Here is a 16,685-nt window from a genome sequence, read left to right as displayed (position 1 = left end):
GCCGGCGGGAGGGGTGGGCACGAGCACGCGCAGGGTCTCACCGGCCGACAGGCGCGGCGCGCATGCTCAGTCCGGCACTTCCCCGAGCAGGGTGGGGGACCAGGCGCTGGGAGGCGGGGGCTGGAGCGCTCGCGCAGCCGCCCCTGACAGAAGCGGGCTCGGCGGCTGCTGCAGCGCTCAGCGCTCGGGCCCTGCCGGAGCCGGATCTAGCATGTGCCGCGACTCCCCACGGCGGCGGCGGCTCCTCTGCAGCAGTGGCAGCAACAGCGGCTGCCATGGCCAAGTCCAGCGCGGAGCTCACCCGCGAGCTGCAAGGTACGAGGCTGCGGTGGTCTCCGGGACGCCCGGTCTGGGAGCATCCGAGACCTAGTGCGTTCCTCTCCGCGGCACACCCCAGCCCCGGTGCCTCCTGCCCCCACCCCAAGCACCCCGGTTGCAAGGCATCCCCTTGCGCCTGCATCTCAGCTCTGGGCATCGGTCCCGGGAGCATCCTCCGCTGCCCTCGCCTCACCCGGTCAGGACCTTACAGTCCCGGAGCCGCCTGTGCCGATGTTCCGTGCAGTCCCCTTGCGCTCCCTAAGACTGACTCTCAGTGGTGTTGGCCCATCCCTCAGCAAGGCGTCCAGTCTCCCCTCCGGAGAGTCCCCGTTTCCCCGCCGGGCGGAGCCAGGCCCGCCCCACCGCGCGATGGGAGCTGCCCCTGGTCCTGACCGCCTCTTGGCTCCACACCCTCCCTCTCCCAGCCCCGCCCCGGAACTGGCCCCGGAGAGCCCTCATAGCTGCCCGGCAGTGCCCTGACCAGTGGGGCAAAGAAGAGAATCAGGAAACAGGGCCTGGTTTGGAGCTAAAAGCAAGAGCAGGGTCTCTGCGACTCGCCTCCCATAGCCCCCCGACCCAGCCTGCCCTTTTCTTGATACCCTACACCTACACACCTCAAGGCCTCTAGTGTTTGCACGGCCCTAAGACTCAGCCCAAACCAAGGCCCCACCCCCTAGCACTGCCACAACCCTGACCCCCAGAGGCAGGAGCACAGGCTAGCCCACGCAGAGACCAGGACGCTCAAGGATACTCAGAGGCATGCAGCACCTTGACAATTTCCCCCACCTCCACACACACACAAGCACAAATGCACGATATGTGTACACACGTCTTTATAGCACCCGCACCTCCACCTCTCATTCTCTCCCCCTGCCCCACTCTTTCAGGATATTTGGCTGGGTACCATCTTATTTAAACACTAACTCCTTCTCACCGCCCCCCCCCCAACACACACACACCAGAATCTGGCTCTGTACCCTGTTCACAACTGTGCGCACAGCGTACTCATTCACACTTACCCACCCCCACCAGTGCTGTAGACAGGCTCCGTAGCACCCTCAGAAGGCACGCACACATGTGTGGTGAAAGGCAGACACACACATCCGAACCATTTAGAATATAGTCAAAGGGACACCCCCACGCCCCTCCACGCTGACTCACTGTGTATGAGTTGACAGTTGTTGGAGTGAATGGGTTGGCAAAATCCTTCTCACCCTCAGAAGTGTAAGACACACCCTCCCACAGAAGTGTCACTCAGTGACTGTCCCTTGACTCAGGCACATCAGGAGCCAGTTTTCTCCACACTCCTCTCCCTCTCTAATAGAAAGAGAAAAGTCACCCAAGAAGTAAAGGTCTGTGTCCCTATCCTTCTTTGTCTCTTTTTCTCTCTACTCCCATCTGCCCCTGCCCCTGGAGAGCCCTCGGGAGGGGCGGTGGCCAGGGTAAGGGGAGCTCTGAGCAGGCTCCTACCCACCTGCAGACAGCATCCGGAGGTGCCTGAGCCAAGGGGCGGTGCTCCAACAACACCGTGTGAAGCTGGAGACGAAGCCCAAGAAGTTTGAGGACCGAGTACTGGTGAGGGCACTAGGCTTGGGAGCAGAGGGAGGTATCAAGGGCAGTTGGGCTGCTGAGGGCAGAGCCTGGGAGGCGGGGAGACAGAGGTGGGGAAGAGCTGGAGAGAAATGGCCTGGGAGAGGGGCAGCCTGGAAGGGTGGGTATCCAGGAGATTAGGATGGGGCATGAGAGAGGGAGGACCCCCAAAGCGCAGGGTCATTACTGGCAGGGGTTGCACACAGGCTGAGGGAGCTAAAGGAGGGGTCAATGTCCAGGAAACTCACCATTTGCTGCTGGCTTTTTTTTCCTTTCTCTGAAGGCCTTGACCTCCTGGCGCCTCCACCTCTTCCCCCTTAAAGTCCCAGCCAAGGTGAGTTGGGCTAAGGAGTGGAGAGCACCTGGCATGCTCTCTCCCGAGCCTGCCAGCCAGACCCTTACCACGAGCTGAGCATCCCCACACCCCCAGGTGGAAAGCTCCTTCAATGTCCTGGAGATCCGCGCCTTCAACACGCTCAGTCAGAACCAGGTAAACACCAGGGCCTGGGGCCCCCTGTTGGGCCAGCAGGAGGAAGGAGCCAATAACTGAGGCCCTGCTGCTCCCTGGCCCCCAGATCCTAGTGGAGACAGAGCGTGGCATGGTAAGCATGCGGCTGCCATCCGCTGAGAGTGTGGACCAGGTGACACGCCACGTGAGCTCTGCCCTCTCCAAGGTCTGCCCTGGCCCTGGGTGAGTGGCAAAGGAGCAATCTCTCTCGGGGTTGGACAATGAGGAGACTTCCTCCTCCCCTCCTTCTCTCCTTCTCCTACACCTGAGCTCCTAGGACACCCAGGAGCAGAACACCGTTGTTTCTGCTCCTGTTTTTTTCCTGGGGATCCAGCAGCCATAACGGGAAGAATCAAGAGCCTCTTTTCACCTCTTTCTGGGATGGATTTGTTCGCCTGCCAGGTGTCTGATCCGGCGTGGAAATGCAGACACTCCAGAAGGGCCCCGGGACACGTCCCCCAACTCTGAGACATCCACGTCAACCACTCACAGTGTCTGTGGTGAGCAGGGGCAGACTTGGCAGAAGTGGGACCTAAGCCACCCTGCCCCTTGGCCAGAGCCCTTACATGTGAGAGTTCACCTGCCCGGAGGACTCCACAGCTCCCAGACCTCAGAGGTTCATGGTGTAGCAGGAACCCAGGATACTAACACATAAAATGACCTTGACTTTTCCTTGACCCCCAAACCGGTTCCTCGTCCCCTTGCCCCTCATGGAGCCAGCCCATCTACTGCCCCACAGGTGGCTTCTCCGAGACCTACGCCGCCCTGTGCGACTACAACGGGCTGCACTGCCGTGAGGAGGTGCAATGGGTGCGTTGGGCAGGGCCCTACTTGGGCACGTGGGACCTGGAGGGAGGGGGCAGAGGAGCAGGAGGGGAGCAGGTGTGACCTGGTCCCACCTCTCCAAGGATGTGGACACCATCTATCATGCTGAGGACAACCGGGAGTTCAATCTTTTGGATTTCAGCCACTTGGAGAGCCGGTAAGCTGATGGGGCAGAGACTCCTCCCCCCCAAATGCCCTCTCGTCCCACCCACAGTCCCAGCTCTCTCTCTCCCCAACCCTCCCACCACGGCCTTCTACCTTTCCAGGCTTTCCCCAGCCCAACCACTCCGTCTCGGGGCTCTTCTTTCTTGCCCAACCACCTGCTCACCACTCTCTACCCTCTTCCACCCCCCACAGAGACTTGGCCCTAATGGTGGCAGCCCTGGCCTACAACCAGTGGTTCACCAAACTCTACTGCAAGGACCTACGGCTGGTAGGGACTTGGAGGGGTGGGGGAGGTGGGAGAGAGCAGTGTCCTCTCTGGTTCCCGATCCCAGCACCCCTCTGTTCTCAGGGCTCTGAAGTGCTAGAACAGGTGCTACACACCCTGAGCAAGTCGGGGAGCCTGGAAGAGCTGGTGCTGGACAACGCCGGACTTAAAACGTGAGGCCAGCCTCCTCGGGCAGCGGCACCCCCCTGATGTAGTCTTAGGGCCCCAGAACCTCAGAGCATGGTACGGGCTTCTGAGCTATCTCATCCAGCTCCTCACTTTGCAGAACAGGAGACTGAGGCCCAAAGAGGCAGAAAACAAGCCAATGGCCCAGCTGGGACTCAGACCTAAGCCTCCTGACCCCCCCCCCTCCATGGCCCCCCCAGCATGCTCCATCAACCACCAAGCAGGGTGGGCTTCTCTAACCTCAAGGACCCAAAGCTGGGCTTTGACTCAGCGCACCTTCTCACGTACTCCAGAGTGGTGATGAGCTCTGTGGCAGGCAGAGCCCAAGCTGCTCCCCACCAGTGGGGGCTTCGGGCCTTTGCAGTCCCAGCCAGACAGGCAAGTGGAAGAGGAGGGAAAGCCCAGGGGCTGGGACAAACAAATCCTTCCTCCCCTTGCCTGAAGGGACTTTGTCCAGAAGCTGGCCGGGGTGTTTGGGGAGAACGGGAGCTGCGTGCTGCATGCCCTCACTCTGTCCCACAACCCCATCGAGGACAAGGGTGAGCCCCAGTCCCGAACTCTGCCCTCCCACAACACAGACTCCGTCCTCGCCCCAAGTCCAGCCTGGTCCGAACAGGGCCTCCCAACCTGATGCCAGCCCCTGCCCCAACACTGTCACCCTTGACCCCGGGCCTGTACCCCACCCAAGCCCCTACTCTGACTCTGCACCACCTGCTCCCACTGCTCAGCCTCTCAGTGGGCATGTTTCTCTCCCCACTCCCTAGGTTTCCTCAGTCTGAGCCAGCAGCTCCTCTGCTTCCCCACCGGCCTCACCAAACTGTGCCTGGCCAAGACTGCCCTTTCCCCACGAGGTGTGTGCACTCAGACCGCTGACCTTTGACCTCTGGTTCTCTCCAGTGCTTCCTAGCGTGTTGAGCCCCCGCGGCACGACCCACACACCCACACAGCATCCCAGGGATCAAGGAAAGGAAAGGAGCCACATTTTGGGAGCGGGGAAGAGTTGCATACCTGGGGAAGAGGTGGGGATGGGGGCCAACCCAGCCCAGTGCCCGCTGTGCTCAGGGCTCCAGGCGCTGGGCCAGACCTTTGGGGCCAACCCGGCCTTTGCCAGCTCCCTTCGATATCTGGACCTGAGCAAGAACCCTGGGCTGCTTGCCACAGACGAGTCCAACGTGAGTCCCCAAAGCATAACCGCGAGCCCCCGCAGAAGCACGCTCAGACTTCGGGGCCAGGGTCTCTGCCCCATAGCCTGGGGGTGGAGGGGCCCTATCACCCCTTCCCCTGTGACCCCTGTGTCCTTCCTTCACAGGCCCTCTACAGTTTCCTGGCCCAGCCCAATGCCCTGGTGCACCTGGACCTGGCAGGGACGGACTGCGCCATTGACTTGGTGAGGGGTTGGTAATGGCAGACCAGCCTGCGGTGATTTGGGGAGGCCCGGGTGGATCTGTGCCTTACCCCCTCCCTCAAGTGTGGAGGTAGGCAGAGCTGGCAGGAAGACTTCAGGTTCTGCTGAATTATAAAGCAACACCCACGGCTGACACCTGTGCTGCACTTGACCTCCATCACCTCCCAAGGCCGTGCTGCCTGTGCCTAAAAGCTGGCACTCACTCCATTCCCCTGGCTGGGGGTGGAATCCACCAGGAGGATAAGACACTTTTCGTAATGTGAATGATGCACCTTAGGAGCCTGTACGGTGACCCTGGCTTTATACATCCCCTGCCTATGAGCCTCTCTTCCACCCCTGGGGGTAGGGCAGGGAGTAGAACCACTTTCCACAGAGGGGAAACTGAGGCAGTAAGAGGTGAAGTGGACATCCATAGTGGGGCTCACACAGCCTGACTGCAGAGGGCGAGAGCCAGGACCTTGATGGGGAGGAAGAAGCCCCCACCCACCCCTCTCAGCAGCCCGCCCAGCCCTGAGAGACCCACCGTGCCTCTCCCCACAGCTGCTGGGTGCCCTGCTCCATGGCTGTTGCTCCCACCTGACCTACCTCAACCTGGCACGCAACAGCTGCTCTCACAGGTGGGGGCGTGGGGGGTGCGGGAAGGGACGGGGCAAGTGGAGGGTGCCCCCCTCCCTTACTGACCCCAGAGGTCTCTGCAGGAAGGGCCGGGAGGCCCCACCAGCCTTCAAGCAGTTCTTCAGCAGCGCCTACACTCTGAGCCACGTCAGCCTTTCCACCACAAAGCTGCCCCTGGAGGCCCTCAGGTCGGGTGGGTGCAGGGTTGGGGGAGCTTCCGAGGGGGAACCGTAGGAGAAGGGGGTAAGGGGTAAGAATGGGCCTGCTGACCCTCCTCCCACAGGGCACTGCTCCAGGGCCTCTCCCTCAACAGTCACCTCAGTGACCTGCACCTGGACCTCAGCAGCTGTGAGGTAAGCCCTCGGTCCCCCAAACCCCACCGCCTGTCCCCCACCCGCTGCTCACTTCTCTGACCTAAGTCAAACCCTGGCAACATCTTGCCTCCGCACTACTCCTCTGTGACCCTCAAACCTGGTCACACCTCCAGTTTCCCCTCTCACTCTGGTGTGAGTCCCCCTTTCCAGAGGTCATTTTCAGTCTCCAGTAACTCCCCCATTAAAGCTTTGCGGAGGGAGATACCAGGCTTTCCCACCAGGGGGCAGGAGTGAGCTATCTCTGGTGCCGAGGCCTGGAGACTTTTTCTGACTGAAGGAAAGGAAGAGAGCCCGAAGGAAGAATCCGCTATGGAGAAGGGGCCTCCGATTTTACACCCTGGACCTGACATGACCTTGAGTCCTGGGGTAACCACTTCGGTCTCTGAGCCCTAACGGTGCCCTACCCCCACCCTCCCCCTACCTCCCTTGTCTCTGCAGCTTCGCTCCGCAGGAGCCCAGGCTTTGCAAGAGCAGCTGGGAGCCGTCACCTGTGTAGGCAGCCTGGATCTGTCCGACAATGGTGAGTGGAGGTGCTTTTCTTCCTGGGGGCAGCTGAGGACGGGGCCTGGAACGTCTGGGAGAAACCTTAAGGAGACTCCTGTGAGCTTCCAGCCTCAAGGCCAGGCCTCTCCCCTTTACTGGCCAGGGTTCGACTCAGACCTCCTGACACTGGTGCCTGCGCTTGGCAAGAACAAGTCCCTCAAGCACCTGTTTCTGGGCAAGAATTTCAATGTCAAGGCCAAGTAAGGCCCTTCCCCACACCACAGACCCCACTCCGTCATCCACCTCCCTTTTTGGCTCCCTGGATTACCTCTGACTCCCTCCCTGCTCCCCAAGTAGCATGACCCCAGCCCCCTCCCCTCTGACTCAGCCCTCACTCCCCTCAGGACGCTGGAGGAGATCCTCCACAAGCTGGTGCAGCTGATCCAGGAAGAGGACTGTGTGAGTGACTAGGCCTGGGAGGGAACTGCTATGGCGGGGACTTTGGGGACGGGGCCCAACCCCCACTTGCCCACACAGTCTCTGCAGTCACTGTCAGTGGCAGACTCCCGGCTGAAGCTACGCACCAGCATCCTCATCAATGCCCTGGGCAGCAACACCTGCCTGGCTAAGGTGGATCTGAGTGGCAACGGCATGGAGGACATCGGGGCCAAGATGCTGTCTAAGGCCCTGCAGATAAACTCTTCCCTCAGGTGGGCCCCCACTGGGCCCTCTGACCCCCTCCAAACCCACACCCTCACTGCTTGCCTTGCCCCGTCCCCTAGCTTCCAGGGGACCCTCAGTCCCAGAACCATCTCTGAGTCAGCCTCATTACCCAGGAAAGGAGGGGGGTGCTGTGTCCTGCCCCTTAACAGGGACCCAGAGGGTGGAGTAACCAGCGTGTTCACCCTCTCCCCAGAACTATCCTATGGGATCGGAACAATACATCTGCTCTGGGCTTTCTGGACATTGCAAGGGCCCTGGAGAGGTGAGTGGACCGGCCCTGCCCTGACTCAGCCCCCAACTTCCTGGGCCTGGGCCAGGCCTGCACTCACCCATACCCCCTTGACCTCTTTGTACAGAAATGTTAGAAAGGACCATGGATGAGGGAAGTGGTCAGCAGGAGGTGGGCTTGGGGGAGCAGGAGCCCCTTCTCACCGCCTCCCTCACCCAGCAGTGCTGCTTCATCCCACAGCAACCACACGCTGCGCTTCATGTCCTTCCCTGTGAGCGACATCTCCCAAGCCTACCGCAGCGCCCCCGAGCGCACGGAGGACGTCTGGCAGAAGGTGGTGGCCTAAACAGGGTGGAACAGAAAGGGCAGGGGCCAGCCCAGTCCCCAGGCCCTCACCCACTCACCCCATCGCCTTCAGATCCAGTGGTGCTTGGTGAGGAACAACCACTCGCAGACGTGCCCCCAGGAGCAGGCCTTCAGGCTGCAGCAGGGCCTGGTGACCAGCAGCGCAGAGCAAGTAAACGTTTCCCTCGGGCACACGTGGGGCGTACGAGGCACAGGTGTGATGTGATAGGGTGGGGCACAGAGGAGGCATCACGCGGTGCCTGTGGCTAGACTCCGTGTGTGGGGGAGCTGGGGGACAGGACATTCACAGTGGTGGTGAGAGAGCATGTGGGCAGACAGGAGGGACCCCCGCCAGGGGTGCACAGGGCTGGGGGAGCTCCACTGGGCATTCCAGAAGGGCTTCCCCAGAGGGGAGAACAGGCGCCGTCATCACCTCCCCGTAGTGCTGGCACCAACAGCGCTGCCTAAGGAAACCCAGAAATGGGGCGCCTAGGGTGCCACGTGGGAAGATGCTGTGTGGGGTCCCCCTAACACTCCTGCCCGCTGCGCTCCAGATGCTGCAACGGCTGTGTGGACGAGTGCAGGAGGAGGTTCGGGCCCTGAGGCTGTGCCCCCTAGAGCCCGTGCAGGATGAGCTGCTCTATGCTCGGGACCTCATCAAGGACGCCAAGAACTCCCGGGCGGTGAGCCTCCGTTGCTCCCCTCCCCCAACAGTCCAGAGAACCACTGGCAGAAGGCCAGCCATGCCAGCCCACAAGTGTCCAGGCCCTGCCCTGTGCATCTGCCCTCCTAGCCCAGGGCAGCCGGGACCTGATTCTCACCTTCTGGTCATAACCCCTTCTTTACACAGCTGTTTCCCAGCCTCTATGAGCTGGGTCACGTGCTGGCCAACGACGGGCCTGTGCGGCAGAGGCTGGAGTCTGTAGCCAGTGAGGTGTCCAAGGCTGTGGACAAGGAGCTGCAGGCAAGTCCTGGGGAAAGGGCCCAGTATCGACTCGGGCTCTAAGCTGAAGACTAAGGTCTTTGCGGGGGAGATTTCTGGGGGCAAGAAGGAAATGCAGAGCTGAGACCACCCACACTCCCACTGTGCAAAGACTTTGCTAGAAAACTGGGCTTGAATTTTTTTCTGCTAGCTTCAGTCTTGACCCCTGAACTCTTACCTCTCCCCCCTGGACTGACTCTTCCCTGTCCATACGGTGGGGCAGGAGCCCAAGTGCCTGAGGCTGTGCTGCCAGCTGGCTCTGTGACCTCGGCAAGCCATGGGGAGCTGGAATAGACAGGCTAGAGTCTCTTGCCTGTGGAGTGACCCCTGATCCTACTGTCTTTGGGTCCCTGGCCTCCCTTCTCCCATCCTAGGTGATCCTGGAGTCCATGGTCAGCCTGACGCAGGAGCTATGCCCCGTGGCCATGCGGGTGGCTGAGGGGCACAACAAGATGCTGAGCAATGTGGCCGAGCGAGTCACTGTGCCCCGGAACTTCATCCGCGGGGCTCTGCTGGAGCAGGCGGGGCAGGACATTCAGAACAAGCTGGAGTGAGCAGCAGACGGGCTGGGGCGGGGCTGGACTGGGCCCAGAGCACTTAGGGATTCGGGGCCCAGCTCTTGGCAATGAATAATGAATGGCACAATCTCCATTACAAGGGATAAATCTTTAACCAACTGCAACCTTGTTCTTTAGGGTCAGACTGGTCTTTGCCCTAGAAATCTAAGTGCGGAGCCGGGGTTTAGGAGCCAGGCAGTGCACACACAGATATACACACACAGGTGTGCACACACACGTAGCCACAGGCACACCCAGATTTATCTCCTAAAAACAAAGCACGGCCTCCTTGGAGGCATGGTCAGAGAAAATTGGTGTGTGTGGACTATGCTCTGTCTCTCTCCCACTTTTCACTACTAGACCTCTTCCGTTCTGGGTCTGGGTGCCACCATTTGCCAAAGCAAAGAAAAAGAAAAATTATTACAAGAAGCGCTGGTGTCTGCTCTTAGAGCAGTGACCTCACTGGGCACCCCCCAGTTTATTCAGCTCTGTTCCACTGGAGCTCCAGGGGTCTGACTCTTTTGTGCCTCCTTCCCCTTCAGTCCTTTTTGCCCACCCTCCCAACCCACACACATCTAGGATGGAGGTCTGTGGGTGGGCCAGGCTGTGCCTTTACCGAGAGGAGACGAGTGTGGTGGGCCTCAGGTGCCTCCTACAGCATGTTAGGGCCTCCCTGGACAGCCAGGGTAGGCAGCCCTCTCCCTAGGGCACCTGGGGAGGGGCGGGGCTGCAGCTCGGGGCTGGGGAAGGAGTGGCTGAGCAGCCCCTGCCTGTGTCCGCAGTGAAGTGAAGCTCTCAGTCGTCACCTATTTAACCAACTCTATAGTGGATGAGATCCTGCAAGAGCTGTACCACTCACACAAGAGCCTGGTAAGGCTTCCGAACCCTGGGCAGGCTCAAACCTGCCCTGCATGTTGGGACCATACCATCTCCCCCAGCGCCCTGCCCTCAGGGCTCTGGGAGGAGAACTGCTTCCTTGGGCTCCTTTGCACACCTTCCCCAGGCCCGGCACCTGGCCCAGCTAAGGACACTCTCAGATCCACAAGGGGGGCCAGGCCAAGCACAGGATCCATCCTCCCGGGGCCGGGGCCGTAACCATGACCACGAGGAGACCACAGATGACGAACTTGGGACCAACATTGTGAGCATCCCACCCCGATCCCCTTCCTGATCTAAGTCCTGCCCCTGAACCTACAAAATGCTGTCCCCTTCTTACTGAGCCTGGTCTCATCGCCCGGCCCCAGCCACCTGAGGAGAGGGAGGCAGGAGGGACTCAAAAGAAGGCTTTATGAGGAAGGCAGGCTCCAGGAGAGGTTCCTGGGATTCGCAGCCCGGCCCCACTGTCCACCTACCTTTCTACAGGACACAATGGCCATCAAAAAGCAGAAACGCTGCCGCAAGATCCGGCCAGTGTCTGCCTTCATCAGTGAGTCCCCAGCTTCAAATCTAATGGCCCTGCTTCACTTTCTTTTCTTTCTGCCTCACCAGCCTGCTTTCTCCTTGTTCCTCCTGCTCGTCCCTCTAATGCCGCTGTCCCCACAGGTGGGAGCCCTCAGGACATGGAAAGCCAGCTGGGGAGCCTGGGGATCCCCCCTGGTTGGTTCTCAGGACTCGGGAACAGCCAGTCCACAGCAACTGGCTCCTGGGAAGGTCTATCTGAGCTTCCTACTCACGGCTATAAACTAAGGCATCAAACACAAGGCAGGCCCCGGCCCCCCAGGACCACCCCTCCGGGACCTGGTCGGCCCAGTGTGAGTCCCTAAGGCTTTGCAAGGGGGATGGACCGAGTAGAGCCAGAGCAATGTAGAGCCAGAGCCAGGGATTGTAGCTTTAGGACCCAAAAGCCGAGGCACCAGCCTGGGGGACCTGGCAGGGGCCCCAGCAGGCCACCAAAAGCGGGACTACCCAGTTTGGACGAGACCTCGACCTTGTAGCAATAGGACGTCTGCCTGCCAGACGGCAGCAGTCCTCGTGTTGGCAAGGGCCCCCCAGCCAGGGAGTTTCCAGGTGGACTGTGCCCACATTTCCATGGGGCCAGGAGAGGCCAGGCCAAGTCCAGAGGGGAGGCCCTGAGTAGAAGGGAGGGTCTTCCTGGCCGGATGAGATTCCCTGCAGGACGCACCCCCAGCAGGTGCCAGTACCTGGGACGCGTCAGGAGAACGGGATGGCCACCCGCCTGGACGAGGGGCTGGAGGACTTCTTCAGCCGGAGGGTCATGGACGAAAGCTCCAGGTGTGGCACCTCGACACTCACTCATTTTCATCAGGCCCCGAGGCCCTGGGAGGACCCGTGTGTCTGCCCAGCTCCCGTGGAGGCCTCTTCAGTGACAGAGCCCAAAGCCAGTCTCTCTGGGACATTTCGCCCACCTTCTCGCCCTTCCATACCACGCTATCTCCCATGTTCTCTCAGAAAGGATGGGGCCGCCACAGTGGAATGGTGGGGATGGGCAGGGGCGGGGCGTGGCAGCAGGCCCTGGGGCGGGATGACCCTTAGGGTAAAAAAGACTGGAGGGAATGTTCTCGGTCACTGGCTCCGTACAGAAGGAACTGGGTCACTCGGAGAGACTGAGAGAAGGAGAGGGCACGAGGGGTGCCTGGGAGGAAAAAGTTGATTTGCTAAAAGATTATGACAGGAAGGTGGGGGCACTGTCTCTCCTGAGGTAAGTGGAATGGGCCGCAGAGCGCCCATCCAGGAGAAACTGGATGAGACAGGGAGGTGGGAGGTCCCAAGGCTCTGTCATTAACTCACCTTGACCCTGCCCAGCTACCCCCGGACTCTGCGGACCCTGCGGCCAGGCCTGTCGGAGCCGCCCCTGCCTCCACTCCAGAAGAAGAGGCGCCGAGGCCTGTTTCACTTTCGCCGGCCCCGGAGCTTCAAGGGGGACCGGGGGCCAGGGTCCCCCACCACGGGGCTCCTCCTCCCTCCGCCCCCACCCCCACCCCCAACTCAGGAGAGCCCCCCCAGCCCAGAAACCCCCAGCGTCGACAACAACTCCTCCCCCTGCTGGAGCCCAGAGGAGGAGAGTGGTCTCCTCCCTGGATTTGGGGGGGGCCGGGGGTCTTCCTTCCGCAGGAAGATGGTAAGTGGGGCAGGAGGTACTATGTCCTCCCTGTTTGCTGTCCCCCCATACACAGCCCACCTGTCCACCCTACCCCAGGCAATTAATGAGAGGATGCTAGGACTCTGGACTCGGGAGCTTTGGTCATCCCAACTCCCTGCTCCTTGAGAGTGGGCGGCTGGGCCCCGGTGACCCAGAGCATGCTGGGAGTGCCGCACACACATATCTGGGCGGTGGTGGGACTCTTCAAAGGGTCTGGGCGGGGATTCCCCCACAGAGGCCGGGGGGGCAGGGGCCCTCCCCAACTCCCTTGCTGCTGGTGGAGCCCCTTCTCTCTCAGGAACTGTTTGTAAACCTCGTTTCAGGGCATCGAGGGGTCAGAACCAGGGGAGGGGAGCCAGGCCCCTGGGACAGCCCAGCAGCCAAAGGTCCAGGGTGTTGCCCTTCCTGGGTTGGGAAGAGCCAAAGGTTGGAGCTTCGATGGGAAACAAGAGGTGAGGGGAGCCCGAGGCCGCGAACTGAGGGTCCTGTGGGTCCCTGTCTACCACCCTCCACTTCCCACACCCCTGTCCCCGGTGAGTCAGTGGAGGGAGCCACGCTTTGGCCTTAGAAGGTGTGGGCTGCAGCTCTGCCCATTGCAGACGCGGCGGCGGCGGGATCCTGGCCAGGTCGCTTAACCCCCCGAGCCTCCACTTCCTTATAAAGCGGGCAGTCATAAAAGTACTTACCTCCAGAGCTCTGTTTCCCAAACTTTGGTGACTTGATCACCACCTTCAGGACTGACCATTTACCCTCTCCACATTCCATCTGTATTATTACTTACATAATGTCTTAATTCAACTCACCTTTTATAACCTAGTCTGGACCTGTGCATTATCTTTAAAACCAGTCATGTTTTCTTGTACACATAAAATAAACATATAACTATTAAAATAACAGTATTTTCATTCACGGGAGCCATTTCTTATGCCCCTAGGGTGGTCCGGGTGCCATCTGTGGGGAAAAAACAGCCCAAGCATCTAGGGACTAATGACATGAAATACCAGAGCAGAAGCCCCTTGCTAATGCAGCCCCCGGCTAGAGGGTCCTTTTCGGATGGCCTGACTCAGCTGTCCTTTCAGGGCACAGGCCCAGACCTGGAGGGCAGTGTCCAGGCTTGGCAGAGACGCCGCTCTTCAGATGATGCAGGTGAGAATGGTCACCCTCCCTTCCTTGGACCCCTCTCTCGGGGGACCCTCCTGATTTGCCCATCCCCTCTCTCCCCTCTCCCAGGGCCCGGAGCCTGGAAACCGCCAGCACCACCCCAAAGCAGCAAGCTGAGCTTCAGCGCCATGCGCCGCGCAGAGGCCACGTGGCACATAGGTATGGAACACCTCTTCTCAGGCAGCAGCGCTGAAGGCCCAGGGTGTGTCCACACAGATGGAGGCCATGACCCTGGTGTCTGGGAGTTTTATGGCCGATGTGGGGCAGTGAGAAGTCAACACCGGGCACACGGTGGAGGATATTTACAGAGCTATAACCAGAAGAGACAACCTGATCCAAAGACAGCCCCTGCAGAATAAAAGCAGCTTTGCCGGGATGGGCAGACCACAGCAACGCTTTCTGGGTGATTCCAGATAATTCTCTAGGGCAGGGGGATATCTGGTCCTGTCAGCAGAGTCCTAGTCATGCAAGGCCCACCTCAAACATACCAGTCTCCTCCACAAACAGCTTGCCGAGCCATCCTCAGCTCATGCAGAAAGGTGCCACAAGGAAGGGGCAAGATTCCTGCCCTGGAGGTCCGAAACCCTGGGCATTAGCCCTGGCTCAGCCACCACCAGCGGGGCGGGCCTTACACACGTCATTTACCTCCTGGCTTTGAAACTCTGAAGGAATAAAGGGGGAGGGGGGGTCATGGTATGACACTCCCTTCTGCCGGGTTCAGAGCACCTTTCACTTACAGGCCTCGAAAGGAGAGCTCGGCATCAAGCTACGTTCTCACGGGCCTGCATTGGGACCCTTCAACCACACTGACATGGCCAAATCTCCCCGTAGGTGTAGACGCTCCATAAGCTTCCTCCTCTCCCACCCCAAGGCTGGGGCACAGGAGCACGGTGCAGCCCCAGGCTAGCCCTTGGCTTGGCTATGCCTGTGCTCCTGCCCATCCTCCAAGGCCCAGCCAGTATTGAGAGCATCTTTGCTGGCTTCTTAGTCTCCACTCAAACTAAACACCCAAAGTGGGGCTCCATCCTCCATCTAGGAGACCACAAGAGTCGGATGTTCCGCTGCGCACACACCACCGCCAGCACCCCACAGGTCCCTCTTGCTCATGCCACAGATGCACACAGACACCACCTTCCCAGTGGACTACCCACAGGCTCAATTAGCATAAAGCCCCAGAGGCAGGAGGGGGGGCACCAGGGCACCTCTCCTTGAAGCTCTCGTCCTCTAAATCAGACTGGCAAGCAAAGTCCGGGGAGTGCCAGGCTGCAGCATTGGCAGAGCCCAGGGGCTCTGCAACTCCGGATGCGCAGCCAGGCCTGTGGACCCAGACGGCCCCGGGCTCTGGCCCTATCTCAGCAGGAAAGATGTCAGGCCCTGCTCTTCCAGAGGGACAGCCAGGCCAGAGCCTCCTCCAGAAGGTGACAGGCTCAGGACCATCCTGGGGACCGCAAGCTAAGGAAATACCAGAGGAAAGGAACATTTGAGGCAGGGGCTTAGGAGCAAATAGGCTTTCAAGGGGAAGTCCTGGCCTCCAGGGCTTCAAAGACACAGGGGACAGGGTGGGGTGGGGTGGGGTGGGACAAAAGAATGCCTGTTTCTGCAGTTTCTCTTCTCCCCATCCCCTAGCTGAGGAGAGTGCCCCGAACCACAGCTGCCAGAGCCCCAGCCCAGCCTCCCAAGGTGGCAAGGAGGAGAAGGAGGGGGCCCTGTTCCCTGAGAGGACCATTCCTGCTAGGAATGCTAAGGTGACGGTTGGCAAAGTGGGTGGAGAAGGCACTTTAATGAGTCAAAAGGACTAACAGACCTAGCGTCTTCCTTCTTCTGCCAGCTGCAGGACCCCCCTTTAGCTCCACGGCCCCCCAAGCCAGTGGCTGTGCCCAGGGGCCGCCATCCCCCCCAGGAGCCAGGGGGCAGGGAAGAAGCTGAGCCTGGGGGTACAGCCTTGGGGCTGAACAAACCCCGGCTGCGGCTGGGCTCACAGCAGGACCAAGAGGAGACCGAGGTCCAAGGTCTGTTGCCTGGCTGGAGGGGACCTCGGGTGGCTCTGGGACCCTGCTGCCCACACCGGGTCCCCACCCCAAGCACAAAATGAGTCCTGGCCTGGATGAGCACCCAGCCTATGAGCCCCACGCATAGGCCAGATCTCCCTGGCTCGTTTCAGGGCCCCTAGACCCCGGCCGCCGGACCGCGCCCCTGAAGCCCAAGAGGACACGGCGGGCACAGTCCTGTGACAAGCTGGAGCCTGATAGAAGACGGCCCCCTGACCCCACAGGTGCCAGTGGAGTGGGCCAGAGGGCAGTCCCCCTTCCTGCCCATGTGTCCAACATGGTGTACCCCGAACTGGGCAGCTGGCTCTCCCTGCCCAGGAAACAGGGCTCCCTGGATTTGTTCCCAGCAGGAGCCAGCGAGCCAGGAACAGACTGAGAGCCGCTGCAGCAGCCTCCCCAGCCCTCCTCGCGACATGTGCCTCACAAGGACCGACCCTCCCCTGCCCTCAGCCTCCAGGCCCCTCTACCAGCCCAGCCCACAAGGGCAGGATGGCAGGACGAGGTGTAGGGACAGGAAGGGTGGGAGCAACCTAGAGAGAGGGAGGCTGTGAACAGCCTTCTCCCTCCGCAGGGTGGAGCAGCAGAGCTCCTGGGGTGGGGGCCGGCTCCCTCCCTGGAGGGCGGATCTGTCCCTCTCTCCCCAGGGGCTCTCTCCCCACTTGTATAGAATAAAAATCAAAATCACTGCCTGCCTTGCGTCTTTGCCATCTTCCCCCATTTACTGGCCCAACAGCCCCCATCTTCCCCTTCAGTGCTTGGTCTCGGTGGGGGAAAGTGAGGGATGCCTCACAGGGTTGGGCCTGAGG

At 60.5% G+C, this 16,685-nt stretch overlaps 1 protein-coding gene across 7 annotated transcripts; it reads left to right on the top strand.

The window, feature by feature from the left end:
• Positions 1 to 52: 52 nt before the first annotated feature.
• Positions 53 to 16,596, top strand: CARMIL3 (capping protein regulator and myosin 1 linker 3). 7 transcript variants are annotated; one of them, XM_037037443.1, is made up of 40 exons: positions 54 to 315; positions 1,799 to 1,893; positions 2,192 to 2,242; positions 2,339 to 2,398; positions 2,484 to 2,599; positions 2,819 to 2,916; positions 3,156 to 3,226; positions 3,325 to 3,398; positions 3,599 to 3,674; positions 3,756 to 3,844; positions 4,302 to 4,396; positions 4,622 to 4,708; positions 4,920 to 5,029; positions 5,167 to 5,244; positions 5,803 to 5,879; positions 5,961 to 6,065; positions 6,161 to 6,230; positions 6,690 to 6,771; positions 6,898 to 6,994; positions 7,139 to 7,193; positions 7,272 to 7,444; positions 7,651 to 7,719; positions 7,927 to 8,020; positions 8,105 to 8,203; positions 8,586 to 8,714; positions 8,882 to 8,995; positions 9,388 to 9,563; positions 10,353 to 10,440; positions 10,574 to 10,711; positions 10,933 to 10,996; positions 11,113 to 11,321; positions 11,702 to 11,802; positions 12,334 to 12,649; positions 12,994 to 13,122; positions 13,750 to 13,816; positions 13,901 to 13,990; positions 15,458 to 15,576; positions 15,660 to 15,840; positions 15,993 to 16,103; positions 16,230 to 16,595. In XM_037037443.1, exons 1-40 carry the CDS (start codon positions 63 to 65, stop codon positions 16,253 to 16,255), a joined length of 4,332 nt encoding a protein of 1,443 aa, XP_036893338.1. In that variant the 5' UTR covers positions 54 to 62; the 3' UTR covers positions 16,256 to 16,595. The 7 variants fall into 7 exon arrangements, with proteins under 7 accessions (XP_036893335.1, XP_036893341.1, XP_036893338.1 ...); XM_037037442.1 differs by having other exon boundaries at positions 11,699 to 11,802; XM_037037441.1 differs by having other exon boundaries at positions 11,699 to 11,802; positions 16,227 to 16,595.
• The last annotated feature ends 89 nt before the right edge of the window (positions 16,597 to 16,685 follow it).

This window comes from Sturnira hondurensis, unplaced genomic scaffold (genome assembly GCF_014824575.4).
Source record: "Sturnira hondurensis isolate 20B ecotype Veracruz unplaced genomic scaffold, ASM1482457v3 Scaffold0023357, whole genome shotgun sequence".
Taxonomy (NCBI): Eukaryota; Metazoa; Chordata; class Mammalia; order Chiroptera; family Phyllostomidae; genus Sturnira; species Sturnira hondurensis.
The sequence above is the reverse complement of the archived record's forward strand: the minus strand, read 5'-3'. Positions and strand labels throughout refer to the sequence as shown.